General features: G+C 41.9%; 1 protein-coding gene across 1 annotated transcript in view; it reads right to left on the bottom strand.

Annotated features, from left to right (window-relative positions):
• The window catches only part of UPP2 (uridine phosphorylase 2), a 32,204-nt gene extending 29,875 nt beyond the window's left edge, over positions 1-2,329 (bottom strand). The window contains 2 exon segments of the mRNA XM_014534080.1: positions 1,515-1,601; positions 1,990-2,329. Coding sequence (XP_014389566.1) covers positions 1,515-1,601; positions 1,990-2,105 — 203 coding nt within the window. The 5' untranslated portion in view covers positions 2,106-2,329.
• Between the last annotated feature and the right edge of the window lie 9,896 nt (positions 2,330-12,225).

The following is a 12,225-nucleotide window of genomic DNA, read 5'->3' as shown; positions in this document are numbered from 1 at the left end:
GTGCATGACGGGGCGGCGCCCCAACTCCCCAATCGGCCCTGCTCTGAGCCTGACCAGGGGCTGCACCTAGGGATTGGGCCTGCCCTCTGCCACCCGGGAGCAGGCCTAAGCTAGCAGGTCGTTATCTCCCGAGGGGTCCCAGACTGCGAGAGGGCACAGGCCGGGCTGAGGGACCCCCGGTGCAAATTTTTGTGCACCGGGCCTCTAGTATTAATTATAATAGTCTTGCTAATTCATTAGGACTATTCATTATAATAATCCTGTTCATTATTTAGTTTTCCTTGGTGGTCTGTTTTAATAGCTAATGATCCCTTGGTCAGAGAATTGGGTGGGGGGCATGTCTATAGGAGCTTTGTATCCCTTTGGGCTCACCAAAAGCACTTCTAAGATGATCCCTCTATTACTTACCAAAGGAAAGATTACTTTGGCCATTATGCCAAATTCAACCCAGTATGATTCTGGCAATTGTAATATTTCAATCTTTCCAAAATATATAATTTTTACTAAATAGACTATATATGCTATTTCTTCCTCAACCTTGTTTTGCATTTTCTTTCCTTTCTCTAAAATGTGGGCCAAAGGTGGTATTGGGAATACATTCTTTTAGCAAGCCATGAGATAGCATGGTCAGTATTAAACACTGGTAACCAGAGAAAAGTGCTGGCTGAGAGAAGTCTTTCTATTTTACCATCACCTTCATCTTCAGACTTTTTCCTTTTCTCTTTCCTTGGCATGCCTGAGCAAATGCATGTGGTAGGAGACTACCTTTGTCTGGGATGGGTAAACGGAACATTTTCTGAAACAATGACATGACGGAGGCTCTAAGCAAGGCATCTGATACAACTCGGTGAATCGGAGGGAATGCACAAAAATTCCTTAAGCCTCCTGAAGATTAATGCTCAATTATGTTCTGTGAACCTGGGGCAAGAATTGGAGCTAAATTTTCAGACAGTTTTGGCAGATTTATGTCTACCCCTGAGATGAAGAACATACATGGAATTTTAGGAGTGAATTCTATGTAAAGTCTACCACAAAGCGTATGGAATCACTTCATAATATGCTGCAGCACAGTTAAACCTCCCTTAGGCACAGGGAGGCCCCTTTAATCATTTCTCAGATATTTCAGCCCATGGTCCTGGAATTAAAGGCTGAACTCCAGGCTGAACTTTGAATGTGTTCACTCATGCAGATTGGTTAATCTTTTGCATGTTTTTTGGCTTTACTTTCTTTTCTTTTCTTTTCCTTTTTTTTTTAAGAGTGAGAGGTATAATTGACATATTGCTCCACTTTCTTAGATGAGCCAGATTCACCCAAGAACCAAGGAATGAAAATATTTTTGGGAAGACAATTTGCATTGTATTTATTTTGTTTTGTATTATGAGCTAGATTCCAACTATATCATCTCTAAACTTAAGACATTTATGTAATGATAGAGGTTGATCTTCTGAACATTTAATATAAAATCCAAAGAACATCCATCTAATCAAAACAAATAAAACATCAAAATTACTTACCCAACATATGTATTCTGGTCAGATCTCATGGGTTTATTGGAAGCAGGTAAAATCCAAGCCATACTTTGTAGTGTGTGGATAGTCACTCTTTAGTTGATGTCAGGGAAGAAATATATAGTCAGTTGCTATTAAATTATAGGTGAATCATAATAGTTCAGCTCCAAGTAAGAATGACAGCCTCCCTTATAAAACTTACATTTTCTTCTGAAATCAATAATGGAACTTTATTCCTAGCATAACTCCCTACCAATTCAAAAAATATCCTCCTTGACATGGCCTTTTATACTACAAAACAGCCCAGCTCTCACAACAGCTCTTCCCTAAGAAGATAGGCTCCCTTTGAAGGTGTGGCGTCCTAGCTCTCTGACTAGGTTGGTTAGCTGGTCACTGTAGACAGGTGCACCTTTCCCTTCCTCTGGCCTCGATCCCAGCATGGGCCTGGTGTGGCACACGACTTACTTACTTACTTACTTACTTACTTACTTTGGGACAACTGTATGTGGATCCAAGTCCTCCACTGGTTTCAGGAACTCCGCCATGTTGTCTCAAAAACGTGCCCAGTACACGGGAGAACTTGCAGTTCCCAAACATTTTGTTTTCTCACCCCATCCTACCCCTCATCAACTTGTTTTCATTCTATGTTCACAAGTGAGACAAACATGCAAAGTCATGACCCCAGAGTGCCTCTTCATCTGAACTCTGCCCATTCAAATTCACACAGAAGGTCTGATAATTAAACAAAATCTGTTTCCCAGGGCTTCATTAAGCTAAAAACCACAGGCTGCCCGTGAAATCCAATGGAGCAGCTGTTGGAGGTCAATCCAAATAAAATAACAAAATAAGGTCTAATATTTTCAGAAAACAGAGTGTCTCTTTGAAGAAATCCACAAATTCACTGCTTTTCTCCTGCTCCTTACTGTACAATTTGGGGATGGACAAATCTAGAAGACTTTCAAGGAACTTCATCCTGTGTTTTTTTTCCTTTTTATTCCCAGCTCCCATGGCAATCAGCTGAAGTTCTATGCTGGTGAGAGCTTTAAGGACATTTGTCTCATGGCTTGCAAGCAAACCAGCGCTTAAAATGTTCACAAATGCCCAAACAGCAGCAGATACAAGGCATTTCATAATGTGCTTGAATTTCTCTGTAAGAGTGTGCATCACAGTCAAGAAGCAAATGCACATCTTAACTGTGTTTGGAGATACTCCTCTTCCTGGTGATAGTCACTTTGGACAAACTCCTTGAATTCCATGCTGGCCTTCTTCAGTCCATCTTGGCCAACTAGCGAAGTTTACAAGAAGGAAAGAGAATAGGAAACTAATAGAGCACTCCAAATCTTGCTACTGCTACTACCAATTAGACATTTGTATCTTTACCTAAAGTTATCCAAAAATACCCAAGAAAACTAATCTTGGAAAAGGCAATGACAACTTGGAGGCAAAATAAGCCTGAACCTGTGTGATGCTTGTATAACTTGGGAGGGTAGGTACTGTTTCCAGTTTATGATAATAATACATCTTTTACCTCATGGCCCACCTTAAAGGGGTCTACCTGCTGACCTTTCTCCACAACCACTGGCAATTTTGAGATTCAACATGCCCACCACCTACCACGGGGGCTTCTTACATTTTTTAATCCTCACCTGAAGATATATTTATTGATATGAGGGAGAGAGAAACATTGATGTGAGAGAGAAGCATCAATCGGTTGCTCCCAAACACTCTGACCAGGAATTGAACCTGCAACCTTTTGGTGCGTGGGACAATGCTCCATTCAACTGAGCAACACTGGCTAGGGTGGGAGGCTTCACACTTCTTTTGGTATCCCATGCTGTACCTCAAAAAATTTTTTAGGGTATAATGACCAAATTCCAGTCTGGCATTTACCTCCGGCTCTAACAGGTGAAAGTGTTAGCTAATTAGGTAAGTGTTAAATCATTAATTACTCCAGGGAATTATTTAGACTAATTAACATGTCTATTTCCAGTGCAAATTCTGTCAGTCAATGATCTTGATCACCAACAGTGCCAGGGACACCAGCAACGTTTTATGGATCCCATATAACGACTCCTGAGGATATTAAGGCAAGTGTCATCATTTGGGTGAAATGAAGAATATAGTCTTGCAGAATCTATGCAAGTAGAGTACTGATGAATATCCTCTGGGTAATCTGAAATTATTTTCCCTAGTTTTCAATCCTTTCACGACTCCATCCTACTCTTACGGTAGGTTGTTGCTCAACAATTTTTTAATGGACTGTATTGCAAAAGTTCAGTCACCTGAATGATAATGGAGAGAGCATGTAGCACAGAAATGCACAAGGGAAACTCACTCCCAGCCCATGGGAGACATGGGCTTCTGTAAGGAAGGGATGCCTGGGCCGTGTCTTGAAGAAAATGTAATCCTGAAAAATATTGCTGAGGATAGGGGTGGGTGAATATGAGAGGCCTGTGCTCCTGGCCCAGGGAACTGTGTGTAAAATGCATAGAGGTGACAGAAAAGTGTCACATTTAGAGAACTATTAGTAGCTCTATGTGGTTTTACTTCCACATATTGGCACCAGAACATCTCAGTCAGGGCTATAATGGCCTTCTGTTTTTGAGATTTCTGCTACATTAGACAATAAAGAAAGGCCAACACAGGGTTACACTAGTTACAATATACACATTGAGTCCTAGTAGTCTGTTTTGAGGTAAATTGAGACTCCACATAGGAGATGTCCTACTTACCACACAGTGAGTATTAAGCACCTGCTATGAACTAAGTTTGTTCGTGTTCAAAGTGGCATAATAATATAGGAGAATGGTCCTTGTTCTCAGGGTCATATTTCTGGCAGCTTTCAAATGAAAAGGATTTAACTTACAACTGGGATTACAATCCCCACAGTGTGGCAAAGCTGGCAGTCCCTGTTCCCCAGTGGCTGGCCGTAACCAACGCCGGTGTCTCAGTGAGTCAACAGGCCCCTCGGAGAAGTTGGCGGAGGGCATCTGTGCCTCGGGTGGTTCGGTCCCTTAAGACTGAAAACACTTGGCTTCTGAAGATGTTCAACTTCAATTTTAAGATGTTTCTGTTTGATGATGTTGTTGGAGAAAAGGAAATGGAGGCACGGGAGATCAGACAGAAATTCAAGAAAAGCCCTTTTTTTAAGTGAAGCATGATATTTGGAATCAATAGCACTAAGAAATAAAATTTAAAAGCTCTTCTCTAAGTTCACAATAATAATCATTTTGAACTTGGAATAGAAATCTGAAGGACAAGAGAGAATGCCAGTGACAACAGTGATCAACTCGGCATTGCACTGGGCCAGACTCTGGACGATCTCGTTCGCAACAGCCCTGTGAGGTAGTTTTTGTTATTTTCTCCATTTCCAGCAGCGGACATTAGAAACCAGAGAGGCGAAATGAGGTGCCCGAGATCCTACAATGAGTTAGCCCAAACCAGAATTCAGACCTAGTTCTGTCCAGCTACAAAGCCATGGGAAATTTTTCTATTCTACCACTGTCTCTCTTTTAATTTTATTTTTAAAAATTTTCATTGATTTTTAGAGAGAGGAAGAGAGAAAGGGGGGCTAATGAGAGAGAAAGAGAGAAACATCGATTTGTTATTCCACTGATTTATGCATTCATTGGTTGATTCTTGTATATGCCCTGACCCGGGATCAAATCTGCATCCCTGGCATATTAGGATGATGCTCTAACCATCAGAGCTCCCAGGCCAGGGCTCACCACTCTTTTTAAATGTTGGGATTCTTTAAAGAAGACAAGAATCCAAGGAGAATGGCATCAACAAGAGAAGGAAATTTGATCTGGGTCTTAAAGGTGGTCGGACTGGGACGTGAGGTGTGTAACACCTCACCCTGCAGGTCCGAAGGGTTGTTGACTTCATTCATTTCTGGAAAAGGGGTGCATAACTCAGCCATAGTGGGGGTGTTATTTGGATGTTCCTGAAGAAAATAGCCCCTATGTTGATTATAAAATCATCTCGTTGCCAAAATTTAAATGCATCTTTAAACTGTTCCGTCAACATACTTAAATGTACAGTGTAGCTCATCTCAAGCTTACCACTTCCCTGTGATTTTACCCAAAAAGCTGGATCCGATTCAACACCCTGCCTGCAGCAAGTGCTGTCTGCTCCTGAGCGGCCCCTGCAAAGGGGATTAAAGGCACTGGCCTGCAAGTCTGCTAACTGCCCGTGGGTTGCCCATCCTAGTAACGTCCTGCCCTGGAGACCCTGTAACGTCCTGCCCTGGAGATTAAAACCTGTGTTTGTCTTTTTAGCACCAGATGAAGGAGCCCCAACCGGAACGTGAAATACCCTGGGAAATCAGTTGGAAAGAAGCACCGAGGGTTTGACAAACCTCACCCTGAAATGAGAGGAAGGCCTGTTTTCCTTGGAACTAAGGAAGGTTCATTCCTAACCTCTAACAACAACAAAAAAATGAGGTTATTACTGCTGCTGCCCGAGAGGGTTCAGATGGGAAAATAATGCTAATCCATCCTGGAGGTGGTGAGTTCCAAGCCCAGAAAGTCACGAAATTTCAAAGCTGACTGATTCTAATTTGGGTTTGGCTGAGTGACAGATAACAGTGTGCTTTATGATACTCTCCTAACATTACTCGCTGCAATACTTGGAGTTAAACATTAATTTTTTTCTAAAGAAGTAGAAAACCTTGAGTACATAACCATGGTCACATCCACATTTCTGTTAATGCCTCACCTCAGGAATGTCATGACTCTTCGGAAGTGTGACTCCTTTGAACACTTCACCTTGGATTCGCATTTCATTTTCGGTTGTGATAAAGGTTGGTATTTCTGAGAGTATTTTATGTTAGTATTCGGTACATTTTAACTGTAAAATAGTTCAAACATATAGAAATGTGAAGCTGTAACAGATGCCTGTGCAGTTGCCACACAAATTTAACAGTTGCTAACTTTTTGCCATATTTAACACAGACTTTAAAAAAAAATCCATTAAAGCCCTCCCCACCTTCTTTTTTAAAAACTTTAAATATATTTTTTATTAATTTTAGAGAGGATGGGAGAAGGAGAGAGAGATAGAAATATCAATGATGAGAGAGAAGCATTGATCGGCTGCCTCCTGCATGCCCTCTACTAGGGATTGAGCCTCCAACTGGGCATGTGCCCTTGACCAGAATCTAACCTGGGACCCTTCAGTCCGCAGGCCAACGCTCTATCCACTGAGCCAAACCGCTAGGGCGCTACCCACCTTCTTTATCTTTAGATTATTTTTGCTCTCTCCCCATGGGTAACCACTAGCCTGAAGTTGGTAGGTAGTCTTCTGAGGACCATTTAAACACTATTACTTTAAAAAAATTAAATGTATTGGAATGACGTGGTTAATAAGATTATATATGTTTCAAGTGTACAATTCTATGATAAATCATCTGTATATTGCATGTGTAAAACTATTACTTTTCAGTATGTACTTAGTATGTATAACTACATGAGCAGATTCCACGGTCCCAGTCTAGTGCATGGGTTTCAGGCCCAGTCCCCGCCTCCTGCAGGCCAGGACCATGAGCATGTATCCTGCAAACCCAGCTGCCTTGGCACGGGGGCGGGGGGGGGAAGAGGAGGGGTCGACTCCAAGGTTGATCCTCACTGGGCCACAATGACATCAGCTGGCGAGCTGACATTCTTCGCTTCTGAACCAGGGCCAGCACTTGCATACCTTAAAGCTCACCGATGCTAACTTTTACCCAACAGTCTTTGTTTACTTTGGAAGAGATGTCCACGTGACTCAGTCTTCCCTGTCCCTTGCACATACTTGGCTTAATAAGCAAAGATGATACTGTAAAAATTAGAGGAGTTTTTGAATTGACCTGGTCCTCAGGCAAAAGAAACATGTAGTTCAGTATCAAGAATATAGAAAAGGGCTCAAATTTTTCTTTAAAGTAGCTTTGATTTTTGTTAAGCACTAAAAATAGCCTCTGTCTCTAAAGAATTGACACAAGCAGCTTTTGGACTTATGATCATGTCTTTCCAATATCAGCATTTCACGGAATTCTGCTCTATTCTGTAATTTACTTTTATGAGAATGCACTGATGCCTTTATGTGCTCGATAATGCTTGGTATCTATGTCTCTAATTCATTGGACGCGCAACAACACTGCAAATCAACGCTCAGAGTAGGACACAGCATGGCACGCTACATTTTTTTAACATCAAATTTCATTTGAAAATATTTTAAAATAAATGCCTTTAAGTCCATAATTCTTAAATGTTACAATATGTGGTGTTTTTTTTTTAACAAATAGTCCGGGTTCCTGGATATTTTTCCCTCTTCTCATCAGAACCTGGCTCTCTCTCCTTTGTTGGGTTGAGAGAAGGGTCAGGGGAACAAAATGCAAAGATGTTCCACGCCTAATTTTAATTCTCCACTTCTTTGCCTTAATCCCTTCTTCATTCCCACACCAATGAGATCATAGTCTGGTGAACAAGATGCAGAAGCTGGAATGCTGGTAACAGTGTCACCATTCGGTTTCAAAGTTGAAAAAATATTGCAAAGTTTGGCAAGTTTTTATTTGAGTTGAACTAGCTAAGGAAGAGAACTATGGCCCTAATAAACTTGAAGAGAGAAGAGCATCGAGATTTATAAGAATAGACCAACAATATACCAAATGATGTATTGTCCTGGAGTATAATCAGTGTGTGGATGAATGGAAAGTCATTGTATTTAGAGAAAAGCCATATTCTTGGCTCTGGAAGCAGAAAGAAACAGTGAGCACAATTCTATCACAGAATATGGATGCTGTCTTGTTTCAAAATTGTAGACTAACAAATTGCACCTTCAGAGGCAATATGGTGTACTGAAAAGATAATTCTTTTTAAGCCAAATGGACTCATATATCATTGGGCAAGCTCATCATCTTTCCAAACGTTATGTTTTTTCCTAGTAAAATGGAAATAAGAATAACTACCATGCAAGAGTGCTGGGAAGATAAAATAAAAAAATATATTAAATACCTGGTTTATAAGCACATAAGAAAGAATGAAAATTATTATTTTAATAACATTTATTATCTTATTATCTCAACATAGTTTAAAAAATATGGAACAGGCAAATAAAGAAATGGGAAATGGAATCCGAATCCCTTAGTCAAACAAGAGAGCTTGAAGGGGAGAGTCCAGGAGCGCTCGGGGCTGCGGCCAGGCGTGTGTCTGTGGCTGTACTGTCTCTAAGCCAGGCTCTGCGACAGAGTCGGACTTCGCACACAGCTGCTGATACAATGAGCAGCCTGGATGGCTCTGTGCAAGTAGTGCCTGGCAAACAGGAAAGCCATTCCCGTGATACGTTTTGCTGAATGCAGTTAGCTTTCCATTTATCCACACTGATTATGTGCAGGGACAATGAATCAGGCGGCCTGTAGCTTCCCCTCTCTCAATGACTCTGACACATTCTAACTCATTTGGCCTTTCTCTGCTAGATACATACTCACTGTTGGAGAGTGGCAGGTAGGGAAGAAAATATTGGAAAAGCTTTATATTTTTCCAAATCTTTTTCTTAAAATATACATGAGATTCTGGATGTATATTCAAAGGAAATAAAATCAGGATTTGGAAGAGCTATTTCTACTCCCATGTTCATTGAAGCATTATTCACAAAGCCAAGATATGAAAACAACCTAAATGACTTGTGATAGATGATTGAATACAAAAGTGGTATATACAAACAATGAAATATTATTCAGCCTTAAAAAAGAAGGAACTCCTGCCATTTGCCACAGCATGGGAGAAACTGAAGGAAATCACGCTAAATGAAATAAGCCAGGCACAGAAAGACAAATACCACAGGATCGCACTTATATAGATTCTAAAATAGTTAAACTCAGAAGCAGAGAGTAAAATGGTGGTGACAGGCACAGAAAGACAAATACCACAGGATCGCACTTATGTAGATTCTAAAATAAACTCAGAAGCAGAGAGTAAAATGGTGGTGGCCAGGAAGGGAAGGAAGAAATGGAGAGTTGTTGGCCAAGGGATACAAAGTTTCACTTATACAGATAAATAAGTTATGAAGATTCTATGTGCAACAATCTAACTACAGTTAACATTGTATTGAACACTTGAAATTTGCTAAGAGGGAAAATCTTAAGTATTCTCACCACACACACACACACACACACACACACACACACACAGAGACAGACACACACACATAAAAGAAAAGTAGAAAGTAGTAATTATGTGAAGTGATTGTTATGTTAATTTGATTGATTATGGTGATTATTTCACAGCATACATGTATATCAAAACACCAAGTTATACACTTAAATAGATACAATTTTCATTTGTCAATTATACCTCAATAAAGCTAAGGAAAACAATTAAAAAGTACCCTCATTCTTAAAGATACATGCAGTATCTTTAATTTTATCTTAGTGTAAAATCATGTAACTGTGACAGTGTAAATAAAACCATGACCTTTTATAATCTTAAAAATAAAATAAATGTGGGAGAAATGTGCAAGTAGGGAAGTAATTGAGTGAAATGGAATGCATTCAGCATGATAGAATTGCCTTTCTATTTGTCCGGTTCCCCTAAATGTGTCTAGATGATGATAGATGATTCATGTATGTGATCTTGTTTCCTCTTCACAACAACCTTGTAATGTAGATATTTTCATTTTACAACAATGTTAGCCATTTGCCCCAGGTCCCTCAGGTCAAAGCGGGGTCTCTCTGATGCTGAATTCCACACTCTTTTTCAAACCCTGCTCACTCTACCTGAGAAGCATATCTAGGATCAAATGTTTAGAATCTGAGTACCTTATAGGACCATCAGCAGAGAGTTGCTTAATTAATATTTTTGGTGCATGCGTGAGTGTGGCAGAGAGGAAGGAGCACTGGATTGGGAATCAGGAGACTAGGGTCCTAGTCCCGGTTCCATAATGAGCTGGCTGTGAGATCATAAGGAAATCGTGCAACCTTTTCTTGTTCTCAGGTATCTCATCTACTAAATGGGTTGGACTCTTCACTCAGGTCAAGAGACTTGAGCACATATTGCCAGGATGTCTGATTTCCAGGTTGGGGCAGGTAGAGATATCTTGTCTGGAATGGGTGGGGATACCCAATATAAATGACACCAACAAATGGGAGAGCTGCTGAGCTCCAGGATGGTTCAGATTTGGGTCCATTCATGAGACAGAAACCACACAGTAATTTGAACAAGGCACAGTTTAATATAAAGAATTGTTAACTATAGAAAGATTAGAGTAACAAGGGATTGTATAAAGAATATAAGCCTTAACCGGTTTGGCTCAGTGGACAGAGCGTCGGCCTGTGGACTGCAGGGTCCCAGGTTTGATTCCGGTCAAGGGCATGTACCCTGGTTGCAGGTACATCCCCAGTAGGGGGTGTGCAGGAGGTAGCTGATCAATGTTTCTCTCTCATCAATATTTCTAACTCTCCCTCTCCCTTCCTCTCTGTAAAAAATAAAAAATACATATATTTTAAAAAATGTTTAAAACAGCAGCTATAAGATCAGCCACTACCCCCCCCCCCCCGCTCCCCCAAGGCTGAGATGCAGAGCTTGTTAGAGGTCATGGCTGTGCTCACAGAATGTCAGAGAAGTCACCGTGGTACCACTCCGGTGGCACTTGCTGGATATCCTCCCTGTAGGATGACAGGAAAGCTGTTCACAGGGAGGTGTCTTCCCAGAGGTGTTCTGCTCTAAAGGTGCCCAGAGGCTTCCGGGGGGAGCCAGGCACTGGGAGCTGTGTGCCTGCAGCAGGGAGAGGCTGGAGAAGTCACCCGCTGGAGCAGCTGGGTGTCAGGGAGGCTCTGCACCCTGCGGGAGCTGGACAATGGAGAGGCAGTCACGCTGCAGGAGCCAGATGCTTGAGAAATCACCCACATGCAGAGCCTGGCACCGGGGAGTCACTGCACTGCGGTAGCGGACACCAGGGAAGCTGTGTGCCGTGCAGGAGCCAGATGCTTGAGGAGTCACGGGCACTGCAGGAGCAGGGTGCCGGCGGAACGGTGCCCCTGCAGGAGCCCCCAGGGGAGCTCTTGGACTCGGGAAGCAAATCTGTCTCTCCTGCAGTGTCTCTCCAGCACCACCTACTAACGTAGCTTCACCTGTGCCTGCTGGCAGAAAGGGTAAATTTGGAGCTGAGAGGCAATAACTTGCACAGATTGACATCAGAAGCCTAAAAGAAAAGATATAGCTTCATAGAATATGGCTTTATGCACCTCAGCAATCATTCATTCTGGAGGCAGCCAGCCAAAGGTCTGACAAACAAACAAGGCCCTATGACAGCAGAGAGCTTTGCAGTGTGGAGTCTGAATGCTGGAGGAAAGGCCCTGCATGTTCTGGTCCCTACAGTCCTCTGTAACCCCCTGTTAGCTTAGCCCAGTGGTTCTCAACCTCCTGGCCCTTTAAATACAGTTCCTCATGTTGTGACCCAACCATAAAATTATTTTCGTTGCTACTTCATAACTGTAATGTTGCTACTGTTATGAATCGTAATGTAAATATCTGATATGCAGGATGGTCTTAGGCGACCCCTGTGAAAGGGTCGTTCGCCCGCCAAAGGGGTCTCGACCCACAGGTTGAGAACCGCTGGTTAGCCCCTACAGCAAGACTCACACAAACCCATGCCAGGCCTGTGATCACTGTGGTTCCTGGCCATCTATCTGCTTCATTTTACAGAGGAGAAAACGGAGGCTCAGAGAAATAAAAGGACATCCTTA

This window comes from Myotis brandtii, unplaced genomic scaffold (assembly GCF_000412655.1).
Source record: "Myotis brandtii unplaced genomic scaffold, ASM41265v1 scaffold125, whole genome shotgun sequence".
NCBI classification, from domain to species: Eukaryota; Metazoa; Chordata; class Mammalia; order Chiroptera; family Vespertilionidae; genus Myotis; species Myotis brandtii.
This window is presented reverse-complemented; position numbering and strand designations above follow the sequence as displayed.